This window comes from Rhinopithecus roxellana, chromosome 11, assembly GCF_007565055.1.
Source record: "Rhinopithecus roxellana isolate Shanxi Qingling chromosome 11, ASM756505v1, whole genome shotgun sequence".
Taxonomy (NCBI): domain Eukaryota; kingdom Metazoa; phylum Chordata; class Mammalia; order Primates; family Cercopithecidae; genus Rhinopithecus; species Rhinopithecus roxellana.
The window spans coordinates 128,588,938-128,610,197 of record NC_044559.1 but is presented as its reverse complement, the minus strand read 5'-3'; the positions used below and the strand labels follow the sequence as shown (position 1 = coordinate 128,610,197).

The 21,260-nt window shown below is 44.0% G+C and overlaps 1 protein-coding gene across 3 annotated transcripts in view; it reads right to left on the bottom strand.

The window, feature by feature from the left end:
* KCNMA1 (potassium calcium-activated channel subfamily M alpha 1) overlaps window positions 1–21,260 on the bottom strand; it is a 304,426-nt gene that overhangs the window by 190,061 nt on the left and 93,105 nt on the right. For all 3 annotated transcript variants that reach the window (XM_030941176.1, XM_030941175.1, XM_030941177.1), the window contains exons 7-11: window positions 17,628–17,738; window positions 13,765–13,870; window positions 11,898–11,980; window positions 6,822–6,891; window positions 372–527 (exon numbers count right to left, since the gene is read on the bottom strand). In XM_030941176.1, the coding sequence (XP_030797036.1) occupies window positions 372–527; window positions 6,822–6,891; window positions 11,898–11,980; window positions 13,765–13,870; window positions 17,628–17,738 (526 nt within the window). The remainder of the gene's footprint in view (window positions 1–371; window positions 528–6,821; window positions 6,892–11,897; window positions 11,981–13,764; window positions 13,871–17,627; window positions 17,739–21,260) is intronic.

The following is a 21,260-nucleotide window of genomic DNA, read 5'->3' as shown; positions in this document are numbered from 1 at the left end:
CAGCCACTTGATATAAAAGAGCAGAATGATAATGCTTTTCTTTAGGCGCTCTTTTGCCATATGGAATGTATATAAATCATATTTTTGTTTTAACAGCGGAGGCTTTGTTGATAGATAAACATGTGGTTTATCTAAAAAAAGAGGGGATTGTGCTTTGAACAATCATTTAATGTCCGTGGATGTGCCAAATAAAAATAAAAACATAATTTTGAAAGAAGTTGGCTTCATGCCCAAATCCATAACAAGGAATTTCTCCTTAACCCAAGTGGTTAGAGCCCGTCGATCTGTTTTGAGTTTAAGCTGTGCTCTCTACTCAACCCCACGACAAATGGAATCCTGAGCTAATGTGCTCTAATAAGACGAGACATTACCTTTATGAATGACCTCATGGAGAAGAGGTTGGCAAGCATGGTGGAGAGGCCTTGAGCCAGGCAGCTCTGGGCTATGAAGCCCAACTTCAGCTCTGCGAGGCAGATTGCGTCATCACCTTCTTTCCAATTCCAGCTCGGGATGTTTAGCAGATGGGCCTGGGGAAAGAAAAGCAGGTATGAGACCTCGCTCTGTTAAATGTTCGATTGTTCAACATTTCTTCTGGGAAATGCAGTATTGCCCGACCACTCAGGGCCATCCAGTCTTGCCCTTCTTTTCCCTTGCTGGGGTCTGATGTTTGCTGTTTTATGCAACTCTTCTGCTCATCACACTTCAGTCTCTCTGAACTGTTGCTTCTGCACCTATCAAGTCCTCCCCTGGGTTTGCCATTTAGCCAAATAGAGCCCAGAGGGAATTTCCTCTTGTGACAGACACATCAGCCGGGGTTACTATTACTAGGATGTCTAGCTAAATGGTTAGGTTGAGTCCTCAAATAGACTGTAAGAGTGCCAAATGCCTGTATATTTTCAGTTTCTTTTTTACCTGCCTTTCCAATACTCCAGATCAGTGACTCCCAGGCATCAGGAGCGGGCATCAGAATCACCTGCACAGTTTGTGAAAACACAGATTGCTGACCCCCCGCTCCCACCGCCGGCATTTCTGATTCAGTAGATCTGGGGTAAGGCTAGAGAACTTGGCATTTCTCACAAGTTGGAGGTGGCGCTGATGCTGTTGATCTAGGGGCCACACTTTGAGAACCACTGGCCTAAAACATCAGGTGAATCACAATGTCGACGTTTCCAATCTCTTGCAAATGGACTGGTCCTATTCAACCCTTATGTCAGGCCCTGAGACAAGGATCCAGAGGCATGCTCATCCAGTTATTTTTAAGTGGCATGAAGCAGAGAGTCATAGACATTGGATGAAAGAATCAAAGTAAGGTTCTCCAGAGTTGGAAAAATCGGCAAAAGACCAAACTAAAAAGATTTACAAGGCTTTCATGTCCAGTACAGCATTTAGGTTAAAAAAAATCAACTATATAAATTCAAAATGAGAAGACCTAGCTTGGCAGCAGGCAGGAGAGAAATAAAAGAAAACAAAACACACAAAGCTAAATGTAAGTGTGTGGGTAACTAAAACCTCCAATTTTAGGCCAGCCATGTGACATTACAGAGAAAACCAGCGTCTACTTTTCAGAAATGCTCTCCAGATCAAGGGAAATGAACATTTCATTCTGCTGCGAACTGGTCAGACTAGTTCCAGAGTACTTGATCCAGTTTTCAGTCAGATTTAAAGAGGGAAAATGATCAACTGAATAACTTCCAGAGAAAAGTGACAAAGACAAGAGGAGGTAGCGTCTGGAAAAGATCTTTTGAGGAACAGTTAAGAGAGCCAGTAATATTTGGCCTGAAGAAGGCTCTTGTCCTCACAGAGACAGGATGATCACATCTGAATACTTCAGGTGCTGCTGTGTCCAAGATTAGGTTTGTACTGCTTTGTTCTAGAAGCCAGAATTAAGACTGACTGGTATATATTCCAAGAAAGCAGATTTTTGTCTTGTTTTATAAATGAACTTCCTAAGAATGTAATTTATCTACCAAACAGAGAAGGTTACCTTAAAAAATGAAAGGTCTTCGTCCCTAAGACTCAGTAAGTGTTTCTCCAAGTTACTATGGAAAGAACGTTTGCGCTGCAATAGGAGGTTGAATCAGACAGCCCTTCTAAGTCTCTGCTAATGCCAAGATTCTATGGTTGGAGCTGTTATTTCTCTGCACATCTCAGCAAACACAAGGAGCACCAAGGGAGTCTTCCCTTCACTTTCAGAACAATATACAATAGTTGAACTAGAAAGATGGAAGATTTCATTGTGAAAACAAAAAGTAAGTCCAAGGGTTCCACACTCTGCTTTCAAAAATACCACTCTTGTGAAATTCCTTCTGGCAAAATCCACTTCTGTGACAATCTTGTGCATCCCAAGCCAAAAGTGGTTATTCCAGGGAGAGATGACTGTGCCCTCCCTGATGAGAGCATGGTTAAAATCGTCTCATAGAGGGGACACAGCAAATGGTAATTGCTGTCAAGCTATCAAAGGACCTTCCCCACACTGCAGACTCAATTCCAACAACTAGCCCTACCCTTTATCCCTTCCTTTCTCTACTCTCCACTGGCTTCAGATGGCCACTTTCCCTTTTACTTCCTGGGCATTGTAGAGAACATATGGGTATAACTTGAGAAATACTGATTTGCAGTAACATCATCTGAGAACCTGAGAAGAATGAGCAGAAATTAAGTTTAAGTAACGAACAAGTCAAGCATTGTGTGTGAAAGGAGATTTTTTTGGTTGAAGCCCTAAAGAGACACCTCCGAACCTTCATGGCAACTTCAAACAAACAAGCCAAACCTTTCAAAGAAAGTGTCTCCTATCCGCATGTGCTACCTAGGGTATGAGGCTCAGGCATTTCATCCTTGGGTCACCCATGGCCCTGTCTGGTTTGAACTCTGTTGGCATATTTTGAGCTTTCTTTCTCACTATCCACCTTGATACTTGGCCATGTGATTACATAGAAAAGTTGAGTTTGTTCCTTATATCATGGTTCTTTGCCCTCTTTTTTTGCATTTTCTCCAATGCAGGGAAGGAGTGAGGGTGACCTGCTGAACGCTTGGAGGGAAATCTCTGTGCAAGAAACAAAGAGAGGAGACTGACCCAGGAACGTAAATCCTTTGTTTCTGGAAACTTCGTCCTTTTCCATTTAAAGCAATTTGAGTCTGATGAAAAATGCCAGTGTTAGTGCCCAGAAGTCTGGAGGCAAATCCTCTCTCCCTAACTTGGAGAATATAAAGAGCAGATCTGGCAGATCTGGCTGCTCTTCATTTCTGCTACTTCACCACCCCTCCCTCATCCCATGGAGAAGGAACTGGAAGTAGGCTGTCCTGGACAACCAGGAGAGATTAATTTCAGTCCCAGTTCCATCTCTCACTACACACAATTTGGGGAAGCCACCATGAGGAACAAAGAAGTCCATGAAAGAGGAAACGATTTAATATGATTGCCCAAGTGTCAGGTGGACAGTGAGAAAGAAAGCTCAAAGAACTTGTCTCTATCTGCACTGGGCTCATGGGACTTGGTTTCCAGAGATAAAGGCCTCTTTCACTAGAGTCTTTGGGAAAAATAAAAAATCCAGTGACAGGTAAATCATCAGGAGTGACACTTTTCCAAGAAGTTATAAACCAATCTTTCCTTGAAGAGCTTTGAGCCATTTACACTCAAATCAGAAGATGCAGGGCCAGCATGAAAAAGATGGCCAGCATGAAAGCGTTTCTCTCCAAGAATTCTAGTGATATTAAAAGATACAGTTTGGAGAGCATCAGCCCTTCTATAATGCCTACTCTCAAGAACCACAGTTTGGCTCAATGGGCTGTGGCTCCATTTAAAGAGTTGGTGGCAGTAAGCTGTTCTGTCTCTCCACTCACTGGCTTCAGAGTGGTGGCCATGATTTGTGCCCAGGAGAGTTATGCTGTCTGCACAGAGCTTAGATGCCCTGCTCTGAAGTTACCCTGGGATGCTAAAATGCACAGATGGTCCGATGAGTACTAAAGAAGATAATGGATGTCAAAGCTCTTTTAAAACCATAAAATATGACCCAAATGTCTACAACTATGATGATGACAAACTCAGGGCCAGTTTTACATGGAGAGAAAGTAGGCAGCTTCCCGACATCCCTCTAGGCCCTAGAACATCACTATTACTAGATCATAGGGGATTGAAATGCTTCATATATCAAGACTTTGTCCAATTATGAAACCAGCTATCTCTTGGAATATGTTCATAATGACATAACTTTACAGACACATACCAGGTCCTTTCCTGAAAGCAAGTTGTAATGCATGGAGATCTCTAAGCATCTAAGATGAGTGCAGCAAAAGGTGCCAAGAAAGGTGGGAAAAAAAAATGCTGAAAGGGAAGAGGAAGAAAATGTATTGAAAGAGTAGGAAGCATCTCAAGATACAGAGCAAAACTGTGAAGCAGGGTGAAGAATGTCCATTTGCAATTCTACAAGGAATAAAAGACAAACAATGATGAGTGGACATTTTGTTCTTTCTCTAGAAGAGAGATATGAAAGAAAAACAACAACAAAATGTCCTGTGTCAAAGTCACTCTATTCCTTGTGTCCTTGTTAATCATCCAAGGATCTGTAAGTGATTCTGCCCAACTCCAAAACTCAAATAGTTTGGGATGGTTCTAAACAAAACGTGTTTTAAGCAAATAATCATGAATTGGTTGATATCTTCCTCATTGTTTCTGAATAATTACAACACAGAGGTTTGCCAAAGACATTCAGGTTGCTATGATCATGTGATTACTGACCAGGGACTGTCTGGATCCTAGGCCAGTTGAGCTACTTTGAGTTGGACAAGAACCACAGAGCTAAAATCCTCCTTAATTTCTTGAAGACGCTGCATCAGCATTCATTGGAAAGAGAAAAAAAGGAACTGACAACCCCTTCTAAACATACAACATTAATTTTCCTATTCAATCTAAATTCAGTCAAAAATCTAAACAACAGCTTAAAGCACTCCCACACTAAATGAAATTTCAGATCACAAATGAAAGAAGGAGAGCTCATTGCTGCAGGAGCTGTCACCAGTCACAGCCTTGCTAATAAAATTCACCTCCACCTACAAGGGCTGCCATCAAAAACTTTTCCAGCTTGATGCCTGTGCATTACCAATATCCTCACTTTATCTCTTCAGTGTCCTTGGGACACTGTTTTCCAGAGACAAACAGGCAAATGTGACCTTGGGTGCCCACCACCAAATCTGCTGGCTGGAGAACAACACCTTCTGCAAGGCAGCCACCTGCCGAGGGCTGGGCAGTGGCTGGCAGCAGTCAGCCATTCTGGGTGGTGGGCCAGTCACCGACAGCAGGCTCCACTCAGTGACAGCCTCTGATGGGCCTCCACACAGCAAAATGGGCCAGCATTTGCCAGCAATTAAGAAATAACGGCATGGCGCTGGTGCATTTGGCAGAATGGGGTTTTCTCTGCATCACCTGACTGCCTATTTTGTAGGGAATATGGCCCATAAGAGGGGGTACGCTGTCACTCATAACCCAGCAGGGAGTTATTCTGTGCAGACAGGACACCTGGCTCCAGGTATTGTGCAGCCTCCGGTTTCTAGGCTTCATTAAGGACATAACTAGTACCGCATCAAATGGAGAAAGGTGCCACCTTCCCTCCCCTAAAGCTGTTTTTTTGGAAGTTTACTGACTGGACGAGAGAAGGAGCGCTGCCTTTGAATGGGACACTGGACTCTGGTTTACTGAGAAGTAATCACAGGGAAACGGCATAGACTCTGACATTTGTCTTCTTTCTAATCAATCCCCCATTGTAAGCTATAACACAAGGAAAATTCCTTTCTGTTTAATCTCTGGATAGCTTCCTATTTTTCTGATTCAACTCTGCACATTCTCATCTTGACTCTGGAAATGTGTTCCACATTACACTCTTACAGAGCACATTACGCACTCACTAGTTCACCTGGTCTCAGATAGAGAAATCCTATCGCTCACTTGCCTGGAGCATTCTACAGCTTAACTGCTAAATCCCCAAGGACACAAAATAGGGCTTCTCCTTCACTGATATTCCTGCTGGTGTCAGGGAGAGTGCTAATCACACAGTAGGTGTTCAGTAAATATTTACTGAATAAATAAATGACTGCAGCACATACAAATGAAAGTTGTTGTAACTTAAGTATGGATGGGATCTAAGAGTACATCAATAGTTCTGAAACTCGGGTTTCAATAGACACTTCCCAAATGAATGAATCAGTACGTGAAGGAGCATCCTTCCAGTGACCAAATGCAAACACGTTGTTTGGACTAAAGAAATGGGCCAGGCACAGTGGCTCATGCCTGTAATCCCAGCACTTTGGGAGACCGAGGCGGGCGGATCACCTGAGGTCGGGAGTTCGAGACCATCCTGACCAACATGGAGAAACCCCATCTCTACTAAAAGTACAAAATTAGCCGGATGTGGTGGTGCTTGCCTGTAATCTCCGCTACTCGGGAGGCAGAGGCAGGAGAATCGCTCGAACCCGGGAGGTGAAGGTTGTGGTGAGCCAAGATCATGCCATTGCACTCCAGCCTGGGCAACAAGAGTGAGACTCCATCGAAAGAAAGAAGGAAGGAAGGAAGGAAGGAAGGAAGGAAGGAAGGAAGGAAGGAAGGAAGGAAGGAAGGAAGGAAGGAAGGAAGGAAGGAAGGAAGGAAGGAAGGAAGGAAGGAAAGAAATGTCCCAGGAAGATTTTTAACAATTACACCTCTTTACCCAGGTCTTTGAGTTGCGCACATGTGAACACGCGAGTGTGTATGTGTGTGAGGCTGTATAATGAGGAAGAAGAGGCTGGACCTGTGGATGTGTCTTCAGGCCTGGAGCGGGCTCCTGCACTCCTACCTTGTTGTGATACTGCAGCATTTGAGTGATGATTCTTATCTTCGGATGGTAGTTCTTTATGGAGATTACTCTGAAAAAGAAAGAACCAACACTGAGACAGGTCTGCCTTATGCATGGTGTCTGACCAAAAGATCAATTTTATTATCTCCAAATGGGGTACCCATGGGACTGAGGTAGGAGGCAGGACTTGATTCCAGAGGCAGGGCTCAGATACCAGACAAAATTGAGGACTAGCTGAAACAGGGATGGGGCAGAAGCAACTTTCCACTGGACATGCCCAGCAGTGTGCCCTGTCAGTTTACCATTGCCATGGCAACACCCAGGAGCTTCCCTATATCCTCCAGGCCTTAGAACATTACTATTACTAGATCATAGGGGATTGAAATGCTTCATATTTCAAGCCCATTGTCCAATTATGAAATCAACTATCTCTTGGAATATGTTCATAGTGACATAACTTTACAGGCACATACCAGGTCCTTTCCTGAAAGCAAGTTGTAATGCATGGATGAATTCCAGTCCCAGTTCCATCTCTCACTACATACAATTTTGGGAAGCCACCATGAGGAACAAAGAAGGCCGTGAAAGAGGAAACCCTTTAATACGATTGCCTAAGTGTCAGGGTGGACAGAGAGAAAGAAAGCTCAAAGAACTTGCTTCTATCTGCACTGCGCTCATGGGACTTGCCTTTCTATGGCAATGACCGAATGACCCAGAAGTTACAACCCCTTCCCTAGAAATTTTTGCATAAGCTGCCCCTTAATCTGCATGCAATTAAAAGTAGGTATATATATATATATATATATATATGACAGCAGAAGTGCCCAGAGCTGCTACTCTATCGTGTAGCCCCCTCTGCAGGAGCAGTCACGGAGCTGTAATACTGCTGCTTCAATAAAGCTGTTTCCTTCTGCCCTACCACCAGCTTGCCTTTGAATTCTTTCCTGGGGGAAGCTAAAAACCTTCATGGGCTAAGCCCCAATTTGGGGCTCCACTATCCTGCATCAGGACCAGCAGCCAGGGCTATCCTGAGGGGTTGCAGACACTGAGCCAGGTGAAACAGTGTTCCCACCACCATACCTCTTGCTAGTGCGAAAACAAAATCACAAAACAGCCGCAGTCTGTGTCCAGGGCGTGAAAAATGTGGCGGCCCCCTGGAATGCATTGGGGATGGGATGTATACATGTGTGTGCTGGCGAATGGGGGGCCTGGAGCAGGGGATGCCAGCTTATTGCCTATGCAGACATTGAAAGCAAGCCCAAATCATGGGGCCTCAGAGGTTTGCAATCTCCCACACCCTAGGGACTAGCCCAAAATAATCTGCTGAGTTCAATTCTCCAAGTTAACAACTTGAGACAACAATGACAAATCAAACAAGCAGGATGACAAATGGTTCTAATTGTGACACACACTTGGCCACTATCACAAAAAATGATTTCTAAGCAGGGCTCTTAGGATGAGATCAAGGACTCAGCCTTCCATAGCTAATAGAGAAAATGATGACTTAAACGCTGGTTAAAAATAAGTGCCAAGGCATTGCGGGGATCACGATCTGGTAGAAAATTGTCTCCTACCTGCCCTCAGTCCAAACTCAATGTTAAGCATGGCCTGCAGCCACCCCAGCCCTCACATGTCCTCCCCACATCAATCATGGTGCTAAAGGGAGTGGCAGAGGGCAGATGAATGGAAACACCTGGGTTCCAGTCACAGCTATTGTACTAATGAACTGCGTGACCTTTAGGAAAACCCTGGGCTCTCTGTTCCTGTTTCCTCATCTGGACACTGGGAGCAATAGTACCTGCTTTATTTACTTCACAGGCTTGGTATGAGCAGCAAATGGGAGACCAGATGTGAAAATGCTTTGAAATCATTAAAAGTTCTCTCCACTTGTAAGTTATGGTTTTTGTCATTACCGAGTCTGTCAGAAGTGACATTGTACATTTCCTTCTGTGACAAGGAAGGCTAAAGAATGGAATTCCACAGAAAGGCCCACCTCCTAAGCCTAATCAGAAATGCAAGTGCATTTATTATGATGCCCCCACAAAATTCCCACCCGGCAGTGCTCCCCACTTCACCCCCTTTAGTGCAGAAATGGAGAGAAGGCAGCCAGGGAGCAGCTTTATCTGAAAAGCTGCAACTTATGAATTTAGGAAATGGATCGCGCTAAAGCCTCTCCCAGCACAAATTCACGCTGGGTTTTTGCACTTGAAGGATTTCATTTTATTTTTGAAAAAGTGTTGTGTTGGCCCATGCTTATAACTCAAGGACTCTGAGCCTCTGTCAGCCCTGCCTTGCAGTTCACAGCTTCAGCCAGTTTTCTGCATTAGCTCATTTCAAATGGATCTTTGACATTTTAATTTCAAAGGAGGCAGATTGGTCTCATTAAACTGAGGAGGAAGGAGGATTATACAAATAAGAGAAAGACAAAGCCCATTTTTAACCCTGAACTTCCCACTTCTTTTTGCTGCCAGGGCCTCAGTTCTGGCTCTACTTAATTACGTTTCTGATACTACCTTTGACCAGTAATTTCTTTTCTTTTTTTTTTTTTTTTTGAGACGGAGCCTCACTTGCTCTGTTGCCCAGGCTGTAGTGCAATGGCACAATCCCAGCTCACTGCAACCTCCGCCTCCCAGGTTCAAGCAACTCCCCTGCCTCAACCTCCTGAGTAACTGGGATTACAGGCACACGCCACCACACCCAGATAAGTTTTGTATTTTTAGTAGATAAGGGGTTTCACCATGTTGGTTAGGCTGATCTCGAACTCCTGACCTCATGATCTGCCCATCTTGGCCTCTCAAAGTGCTGGGATTACAGGCGTGAGCCACTGTGCCCGGCCCTTGACCAGTAATTTCTATGCCTCCTCATCCTGCCAGTCACCCTAGTACCTATGTGTCTTCATATTAACCCTACCACAGTTAGGGTTTAAATAAAATACTACAATTAAGAGAAACACCCATTTCAAAGCTATTACTCAGGTAGCCCCAGACATCTCTGTGGAGTCAAAACGTTAAGCTTCATCTTCTTTTGGTTTTCCATTTGGAATTTTGAAGATAGTGAAGCCAGGTTCCTTAAAGGGTTACTTTTTTTTTTTTTTAATCATTTCCAATGACAGAAAAAGGTGTCCAAAGTTGAAAATCCTTCTTACTTCAAAGAAAGGAACAAGTGACACATCCAAGCCTGATTCTGGCGTAGCCACTGTGCAGTTGTAACTGATTTGGGAATGGTATGATGCCAGAATCTGTTCCACCCTCTCTCCACAGCCTGGCAAGCCCAATGCTTAGAAGAGTTCACGCATCAACTTCCTTAAAATGACCTCACTAAGCATATTGCCAAAGAAAAGTGAGTGGCAAGAGAAGATGGTGCCAGATGTTGCCTGCCAGACACAAGGACCAGATGCTTAGGGGAGGACTGGCTCCTCTGAGATGCACTGGAGGAATTCCCCCACCTCACTGATGGGGAAGCTCCTGTCACTTGGGGCCACTGATGGAAAGCAAAGACAAAGGCGATGCAAACATTGTCAGGACATAAGGGTAACTTCCTGACCTTCAACCTCAGGTAAGTTCCCAGGAGGCAGTTAACCAAGCCACAGGGAGAAGGGAAACCTTTGGCCCAAAAGATGGCTGTTCATAGTTAGGTAAAAGTTCCTGGGAGTGCAGTGGGACCGAAATCCCACTGAATTTAGCTCATCTCTCCAGAAGCTTCCCTTTATCATTTCCTCTCAGCCCTCTTAACTCTTCTGCAATTTATTCTAGAGAAAAGACAAATTCCAAAGGGCCTCTAACTACCTGGAGCAAAATGCCTTGTGACTATTGGGTTTATGCAAGGAACAAAAACTGAACAATTGCTTTTTTCTGAATTAGGAAAAGAATAAAGTATTGGAGTTGGGGCCGAGATTAGCAGTTGACAGGCCTAACCCATGTGCACAAAAAGCACTGGGCAGTGTTTCCCAGGGTGACCTCCCCTAGAAGATGTTCTGCAAAAGAAAAAAAAAAGGAGGGCAGGGCATGGCAGGGCCACGGTGGCACACTCCTGTAATCCCAGAGTTTTGGGATGCCCAGGTGGGAGGATCACTTGAGGTTAGGAGTTCATCAAGATCAGCCTGGGCAACATAGCAAGACCCTGTCCTTGCTTAAAAAAAAAAAACAAATCTGGCCATGTGGTGTGGCACATTCCTATAGCCTCAGCTACTTGGGAGGCTGAGGTGAGAGGATCCTTTGGGCTCAGAAGTTCAAGGTTACAGTGAGCTCTGATTGTGTCCCTGCACTCCAGCCTGGGTGATAGTACGAGACTCTCTCTCTACAAAAAAAAAGGGGTGCGGGGAGGTGGCAAAGGAGCGGAGCCTTATAGTCAAATAGGTTTGGAAAGTGTTCTATAGTACGTTATCTCAGAGATGCATATTAGTATTAAAAGCACTGAAAAGGCTTTCAAGAAAGAACATTAATTTTGGGAAACTGGAAGAAACAGCCTAACTGGTCGCTAAACTCCCCTGGGGTGATAGGAATCAATATGCTGTAGACATACTTGGAAAGCCCTAATAAGGGTTTTCTCAGCCTCAACACCATTAACATTCTGAGCCAGACAATTCTCTGTTGTGGGGACTGCCCTGTGCATTGCATCCCTGGGCTCTACCTATCAGATGCCAGCAGCACGGTCCCTTAGTTATGACAACCAAAAACATCTCCAGACATTGCAAAATGTCCCCTGGGGGCATCTGCCTTTAGTTAAGATATCTCAGGCCCATTTCCCTTAGGGAACATGGTACTTTAATTCAGGCCAGCACCCATCTCAATCTATTTTCTAGTTCTGTCTCAAGGAATCTCAAACCCAAGGCCAGCTGTAAGCCCCAGAGCTGCCACCTGCTGAGGGTGAGCTTCCTGTGGGTGACACCCTATGTGCCACTGCCCCAGCCCACACAGACAGCCTTGGTTCCCCCAGGCCTATGCAGGTGGTGAGTTGTAGGGTGGTTTGTGGGGCAAACAGGCCTCACAGAGACAGTCCTCTGCAGAAGACCCAAAAGGGCCGTGAACGGCCACAGACTGCTAAGTCCAGGGCCTTCCCCAGCGCCCCAAGAGTTACCTCATGATGTTCGAGGCATCCTCCGCATCCGGGTCAGCGCAGTACTTGTTGGCAAGGATCAGGCAGGCATCTGCTGACTCTATCTAAGACACCGAAAGGAAAAATCACAGAACACAAACATATAAATAGCCACGCTCAACTGTAGTCTCTCTCTGTTGACAGCTCTTGGGGAAGCTGGTGCTTTGCAAAGAAAAAAAAAAAAAAAAAAAAAAAGAAACCAATCCTGAGAGCCTGAGAAATTATAGTTTTTGTCAAAAGTGTAGGTTACAAGTTCTTGTTATGGTATAAACATTTCATCTTGTTGCTGTTGGAGGGTACAACATGTACCTTGGTAATTATGCTTTTCATCTGGCATCGTTGCTTACTTGTAGGATTTCCACATTTCTTTAAATAACAATTAATTAAGCCTTTCAGTCTCCTCCCCAACTTCTTTTTCAGCCATCTGCACCATCATCCTAATTCTTCCTATCAGGAGTTGGAGGTGGGTGGGTTAAATCTCTTCTCTCCAGTTAGCAAGTTAACTGAGTATTGGGGATTCAGAAATACACTCTGAAGTCTTTCATCTGACCTTTTTCACATCTTCATTTTCTATAGGCTAGGAAGAGATCAGAGCTCTAAATCAGATAACATCACCATATTGCTTAGTACTGAATTAGTATTCAGATATTTAAAAGACAACAAATCTATGTATGAAATGATGTGTTACAGTTGAACTCAAAATATACCTACTGACTTATCCAAACACGAGCCCACAGGGGTTTATTCCTTAGAGGGGACCATGAGTTTGATGTGCTAACGATTGCTTGCATTTAAATTAGGTCCACGAACAATAATAATTGTCCCTACATTCTCATAAGATTTTACATAAGCAATGACTTGGGTTATGTCTGGATAATATTAAGATTAACTGGACTCTATAAGCATAAGAATTCTTATGCTAGTTCAGGTCTGCAATCTGTCCTACTTGGTATGCTGTACTTAATAGATCATTCCTGGATTTTGAGGGAGGCCATAATATCCTCTATGGTATGTCACAAATCGTCTCTGATTTCTCTAATAATGCAAAGAAAGAATTTATCCAAATCCTTTTGGATTATTCATCTTGGCCAATTATATTATTTACAGAATTATGCGGTGACCACAGTTAGCATTTAGACTTCAGTGAATTCATTATATTAATGTACACCCCCTGGCATGCAAATATTGAGCATACTTATAAAATCTATATTACATAGGTAAAGTAGCAGATGCTATTTTGCCTCATACCTTTCCCTTCTAAGCCTCAGGTGTGCTTTATGAGAAGGTTCTAATTTACCAGGTTCCGGAAAAAAAGATTCGCCCATTATCAATGATATCAGATAACTGTATGTTTAGTTTTACACCCTGAGTCAGATGGGGAAAAAAGAAAGTTGAAATGTTTTATAGCTTAGTAAAATTTTATTTTATATTTTAGCCTAATGTTTCTTTCAGATGTAAATAGAGATGTCAGAGCTATATTGAGTCCAACTTAAGTGTTCAATATAGGAATTACTCGATTATTACATTGAATAAAGACTACTGGGTCCATACAACTGGTCTACTTCCTTGATGAGTAGCTGATTTTGAGGAAACCAGCAAAGTAAGTTTCATGTTATGACCAGTCCAAGTGTGGGATGGTTATAGGTAGTCTTACATATGCCACCAGAAGGAGGTCCTGGGACCAGTGGAAGGGTGATGTCAAGGTTGCTGGTATGTGATTGATCTCATTAGGTGTTTAGGAGATGACTCATGGCCAACGTAGGAGGTGTGTCCCCTCACCACAGAGTCAGGAATTCCCCCAGCCCCCCACCAAATGGAATAAAAGCAGAAGTCACCTCTTCCTCCTTACCTTGACTCTTGCAAGATCGTGTGGATTGAGGACTGAACCCTGATAAAATTCCACCTGAGTAAAATGTCGTTTGAACAGAGCTTCGAGCTCCAGGTTGGGGGAGATGCTACACAGGGAGAGAAGAAATCACTATTAATTTAATGGACTTGGGGGTTTCAGCCTCCATGGGCTCCTTCCTCTCTAATTTCCACAGGAAGCCCAGGGGAGACTGTGACCTACAGTCGCCCTTTTGCTTGCCATAAATAAAAGACTCACACTTAAGAGAAGTAAAACCCCAGCCCAACTGAAAACCAAACCAGTACCACGGTAAAAGAAAGAGGTTCATGGGCTTTAGGAAGGCCAAGACCTCAGAGCAAATGTCTTATCTTCGGTATGAATGGAATTCCTATCTTATAAATAGGGAAGCTGGGCCACGCCACTAGTGGGATGGCTCATTCTATGTGGACTGTGCCACAGGGTGCTCAGATCCAGTGTGATTTCTGGGTGTGTCTGGGAGAGTCTCTGGACGAGAATGGCATTTGAATCAGTGAATTCAGTAGATTGCCCTCCTTTGTGGGAGCAGGCATCATCCAGTCCTTTGAGGGTCTGAAGAAAATAATAAAGCAGAGGACAGAGGTATTTGTCCCTTTTCCTTCTTGCCTGCCGGCTTGAACTGGGCATCTCTTGTCATTCTCCTATCCTTGGACTGGGGTTGACATCTTTGACTCTCTGGCTTTTAGACTCACACTGAATTACACCACCAGCTTTCCTGGGTCTCCAGCTTGCTGGTGGCAGACAGTGGGACTTCCCAGCCTCTGTAATCAAATAAGCCAATTCTTCCTAATAAATCTCTCTAGAGATAGATAGAGAGTTAGATAGATGCATCAATATATAGATACCTATGTATATCTGTATTAGATATATTGATACATATGTTTCCTATTGACTCTGTTTCATTGGAGAGCCCTGACTAATACAATCAAGGATTAGCCGAAGGTTCCCCTGGGAGAGCTATCCTGCTGTTCCCTCCATCATGAACCTTATCTCTGCTTCTGTGTCTCATGGACTTCTCATCCCCCAAGGCCTGGATCAAAAAGTGTCACTCTGAGCAGCCACAGACAGACTTAATTTACTCTCATTATTTTTCTTGATTCACACACGTATATGCGACTCATCACACTTCTTGGTGCTGGGCTGTACTGATACCTTTCTCTTTGGAGGATGAGGATTAAACAAGTGACCTATTTATTCATTTGTTAATTCTACAGAGATGAAAAAGACTATCCATAAGGTACTGTGCGAGGTACTGGGAGATGATATTTACTTAGAACCTACTATATGCCAGGGACTGGGCTAAGATAACACTTGCCAAACATTTGTGAAGTCCATAATGATAATAATAATAATAGTTAATGTTTTCTAACATTTACTATATGGCAGACAACATTTTAAATAAATAATAGTAAAACAGTATTATAAATAAATAAATAAGTAAAATAAATACTATTTATTTTATTTTATTTTACTTGGAGTCTATCTGTGTCACACAGACTGGAGTGCAGTGGCAGGATCCTGGCTCACTGCAACTTCCCAGATTCAAGCGATTTTTGTGCCTCAGCCTCCAGAGTAGCTGGGATTATAGGCATGTGCCACCATGCCTGGCTAATTTTTGTATTTTTAGTAGAGACAGGGCTGTGCCACCTTGACCAGGCTGGTCTTGAACTCCTGGCCTCAAGTGATCCACCCACCTAGGCCTCCCAAAGTGCTGGGATTACAGGCGGAGCCACCACGCCTGGCCTTGATGAGTATTCATTTAAATCTCAAAACAACCCTATAGGAAGGTATGTTATTAACCCAGAGCTTCAAGAGGTTAATTAACTAGGCTATCTACTATAAGTCTGACATTGATAGACGTTAGGAATACAAAGGTGAATCCTAGCAATGGAAGCATTAGCAGCCAGGTTTTCTTTTTCTGAGACAGGGGCTGGGGTGCAGTAGTGCAATCTTGACTCACAGCAACCTCTGCCTCTCAGGCTCAAGCCATCCTCCCACCACAGCCTCCAGAGTAGCAAGGGCTACAGGCATGTGCCATGTGCCACTATGCCTGGCTAGTCTTTCTATTTTTTGTACAGATGGGGTCTCACTGTGTTGCCCAAGCTGGTCTCAAACTCCTGAGCTCAAGTGATCCGCCCACCTTGGCCTCCCAAAGTACTGGGATTACAAGCATGAGCAACCACAGCTTCCCAGCTTGTTTATTCAAACTAAAGCAGTGGATGAGAGAAAGTGGCTGCCTATGCGAATCTGACCAGTCTTTCAGACCCATGACATGTCATACCTTATTCAGAAGCCTGTCTGGATAATACCATAGACTGATGCTCCTTGAAAGAGATGTCCCCAGTCACTTCTGCCACCTGATCAAAATGACTTCAGCATCCCTTGGATAACACAGGATCGATGTTGTCTCTAATGGTTGCATGTGTGTTCATCTTGAAATGCCCAACCCATATGGGGGCACAACCTACACCCTACACCTCTAGTGAACTTTCCAAAAACGCTCAGCAGAGGATGGGCCACACAGCAGGTAATCAGTGGCTAAGCACTGAATGGAACCTGTGGGTACCTGCTCCTGTGCTAACATAGCCTGGTCTGTTTTTTCAAAGTTTGGAGAAATCACTGCAGAAAAGAAAAATGCTAGTGCCCCAACATGGTAACAAGTCAGCAAATGCCAGAGGACGGTGATCCACAAAGCAGGGAGTTTGTAGGGAAGCCGACCTCAGTGGAACCTCAGAGTAGGACCGAGTGCTGGGTAGCCAGCATGTCAAGCCAACACAAACATGTTAGCTTTGTCCTGAATTTTTGCAATGTGATACCAGGACTGACCCCATGACAGCCCCATCTCCATAAGACAACTACAGTACCACATATGTCACCATAGTGGAGCCCCCTAATTCTCTCCATTCCTGGGGCAGACTACCTGTTACCTAAAAAGAGGATTGGGCAAAGTTGAAAACCTCAACATTGGGTAGAAGGGAGCTACCTTGCTTTCATCCCCTGTAAAACACACAAGATAAGACCTACCTCCTAAGTGGAATATACAACCAAATATATGTTATTTTTCAGGCGGATAGCTAACACTTATTGAAGACTTACTGCATGCCTGACTCTGCTCTGCACATTTCATATGGATTAATTCATTTCATTCTCATCACAGCCCAACTAGGTAGGAACTACTATCATCTCCATGATTTATGGATGAGGAAGCTGAGGCACAGGGAGGTTAAGTAACTTGCTCAGCCAGTAGTTGGTTGAGTCAGGATTCAGATCAGGGAATCTGAGTCCAGAGTATGTATTTTTACTCTGTGGAGTAAATGGGAACCTGTATGCACTGTGACTGGCTAGGGTCCCACGCTGGGGGTTCCTAGGAGCGGCAGTTGTTATTACCATTACCTTCTGTCCTGCTTCCTCTTAAGTTGGTGTCTTACTTGGTCACCAACTCACTTCTGCACTCCTAACGTATCCACACCATACAGCTAATCATTCCACTGCAGACACTGTGGACACGCCAGATTAAGGGGACAATGATGATGACTTGGACCCACAGTGAGCTCCCCTATTATTTCTTCCAGAGATAAACTCAGATGTGGTCCCAGAAGTGCCTCCACAGAGGCAGGCTCTGTTCTCATCATTGAACCAGTGTGTTGCTTCCCTTTCCATTGGTTCTGCAATATCTTCTCCAATGAGGCCAGTCGGGATCATGGCTTATCCAACTCTGGTCCCATCCCCAGTGCCATTCCCCCAAGACCTCCACTCTTATAGACATTCAGGGAGTCCCTCGCAGGGTGTGTGGTTGGGCAGAGGGTCTGACAGCAGTAGGAGGCTCTTACTTATGAAGAAAAACGATCTCCACATTGACGTCATCCCGGTCCTTATGCAGAAAGTCCTTCAGGAAGTTGGAAACACTCTCCAGAGTGATGTGTCCGCAGACCACAATGTGCCTGAACGGGAGAGGCCAGTTAGATCAGGCCAGGCGCCACGACAGGACCCCACATCCCACCCCCTGGCAAGACAGCAGAAGCGAGGCAGCTGCAGGGGAAACATTCATCTCCTCCCTCCTCCTCCATAAAAGCCCAGCTCCCATCCCCGGAGGGCAGTGAGGCAAAGCAGCGGTGCTAGCAGGTGCTCAGAGACTCCTAGACAGAAAAGGCATATGGCTCCTCACCTGATGCTGCACAAAATCCTATTAAAAGCCCAACCATTTGGCCAAGTGGTTTTATGCATTTAACAATAAGTGACATTATGCTTGCGCTTAAATGCTGCATTATCAAGTCCTTTGCAGATTCATATCTCTCCCTTTCTGCCCACAAAGCGTACTCCGGGGAGATTTACTGTATGAGTCTTGGTTTATGACATAGAGCTTATCAGGTAATGAGATAACAAATCTTGCTGAAATGATGATTTTGTGTGTAAGAAAGAAAGCAGACTTTTATCAGGGTGGCTAATGTGCGGCCTGACACGTTATAGGCTCTGCTGGCCATAAGCAGTAAAAAGGAAATTTTGCATTTTTCCACTATAACTCCTCCGACAATGGGGGCATGTAACACTTTACAGTAAGTGAGCATTACTCAGGGCTAAATGGGGCTGGGATGCCTATGGAATGGAAGATCGTGCCGGCTGGCTGTGAGTCCCCAGAGGGCTGCTTCCTTAGGGTGCCTGGGATTTCCAGGAGAGCCAAAGGAATTTACCTCAAGATGGGGAGATGCCGGGAAGGGAAGAGGCTGGAATTGCTCGCCTTGTTTGAGGGTAGTTTGGACTTGTTTCCGGAAGTAGTGGCTCACATGGAAGACATGAGCCCCTCTTCCACAATTGTTGAGACTGACAGTCCCTCCAACTGCTCTGGGCTCCTGGACCAATACGACTTTGTTGGCCACTTATATGTGCCACATAATGCCCAGTCAGGAGTAAGCATTTGATGCAAGAGTCAGCCGCAAAACAAAAACCCGGGGACTGACTGTGGAGATAAAAACCACTGGCTTCTAGTGAAGAGACTGTATGTAGCAAGAGGCTCGACTCCTGTCACTGAGCCCCCCAGGCTGATAGTGACAGAAGCTGAATCTCTAGCTGCACGTTGAGACTTGGGCAGGTGGTGAACATGCAGCATGGTAATTTCCTGGGTAAAATTTAGAATGGCCATGTCCCTTGCACTTCATAATTGCTCTGTGCACATTCCAATAAGGCAGAAAGCTCATTGGCTGGAGGTGGCTCATAATAGGAGGCAGTGATGATGGCTTATGCAATGTTCCATTAGATGCCATTATAAGAGCCTGCCCTTTCGTTGTAATTTGGTGCTTGACTAAGTATGTGAGAATAATGCAGTAAACTCATTGGTGAAAGGATAATGATGCAGAACAAAGAGTAAATCAATAATATGCACGATGCAGTTAATAATATCACCATTATAGACTGTTATTGTTACGGTGGTGTGCTTAGCAATCAGGCACGCAGCAGCCACCAAGGGGAGGGAAGAGTGTCAATGAGCTACTTCAGAAGAGACATCTTAACATGATCACTTCGCTCTCCTGCTAGGTTGATGAAGGTCCCTTAGCCACCCATCCAAATTTTATGCTCAAAGCCCATATGACTAACCCCCTCATTAGTATATGGTGAGTAGTATGAGGCTAATATAGTGTAACACACAGTATATCAGAACACACAATATAGATTGAACACTTGGATGATATGCATTTTATCATATATTTTTAAATGTTTCTTGTGGCACATGTACATTTACACGGACAAAACACTTCAAATAAATTTGCATGTTTGGAATAAGATTTCAGACTTTGAATTTGCCAAATATGTTTGAAGTGAATGAGAAACAGAATTCCCCTACTGACCTAACTTCCTTGCAACTGACAATAGGGCTACTTTGCCATTCTAATGTCTTCTGTGCATAGACTTCCAAGATTAGGAGCAAAGCCAACGTGAATCCAATGCGTGGGTATTTCCACAGGACAGATAGGTGGTTGAGGTTGTTCTCATCACTTGGATGTGAAAGTAAGCCAGATGTGATTCCCTGCTCTGCGACCAAGGGTGTGGGCAAGGTGCTTATTCCCATTCAATGCAGGAGGAAGCTGAGAGGTTAATACCATCTAGCCAGCCTCCTGTGCCAGGCATTGTAAAGTTCGAAGTTCTATACCAGCATAAGCCTGGTTATTACTCAAAGCTAGACTCAAATCAATGATAGGTCTGGGGAAATGCCTGAACATTCATTCTTCCTACCCAGGATGCAAAGAAATGAATGAACGTCAGCCAGCATCCCTCCTCCTCCTCTCCTGAAATCATTCATCCCTAGGAAAGATGTGTGAGAAGTGCAAGGGGAAAAGATGAGTTCCCCCCTCTCACCCTTGAATCAAAAGCTCAGCTGGCTGATTTATTCAGCCTTAGAAAAAGTCAGGGTTCTCTTCCTTGAAAATGTGCTGGGTACATATAAAATATATTCCAATGCAATCAATATTATCCCTTAAGCCTTTAATTAACTTTTACTTCTCTTAAGAAGTAGACAAATGTTGGCAAGAACAAGGAGAAAAAAAGGATTGACTTTTTTCATTTGGTGCTAGCTATCCAATACCATTGTAGACAATTGAAAATATATATCTTTTAGCCACAGCGTGATTTCTGGGGTGGAGAGCTGTCTTTATCAAAAAGGGAAGAAAAAAATCTTCCTTCAACGTAATTGGTATTTTTGCTCAGAAAAAAGCGAGATTGATTGAAAGCAGATTGCCTTTTTGCCCAAGGAGAGTTATTAGGTACATTATCATGGCAACCTTGGAGAACCCATATTGTTCCAATCTGTCCTATATCTGATTTGAAGATTTATGGCCTCCCCGTTTTGTGCCAATAATCATTTCCCTCCATTTTGTTTTCCATACAGTGAAAGTTATCAAGGAGCCCACATATTGAAAATGTTTGAATGCAGTTAGAATTGATGGATGGTGAGAAGCTGCCTCTAACTCAGCAGTCAGTATTAGGAGATCTGCTTCTGCCAGCCTGTGTCTGAGGAGGGCCCTGCAAGAGCATGAGGGATGGATGGTGAATGGGAAACATTTATTTACCAGAAATATTTTCGAGAATTTTGAAGATTCTAGGGCCATAGTTTGGGGAAGGATATTATTGCAGGAAGAAGAGAACTAGAATTTATTGCATCCTCAATTATTAGAGATATCATCAAAAATATGCTAAGATAGAGAGCAGGGTGTGACCTCATTGGAGGCAGAGTAATGGTTGTTCACGGGGCATGATTTGAAGAATGCCCAAAAAGACCCCCATCCAAAGTTATCTCTGTTGGGTTCCATGACACCTACATATCTACCATGTAAGATTCATATTCTGATAGCCCTGTGTTTACTCAGCTCAGACACTAAATAACTAAATAGTCATGGACAATGTAGCAATTTTGCATTTACGATTAAAAATCCAGAGCCCTTGAGGGGCCAGAGCTAGTGCCTGATTCATGAAGT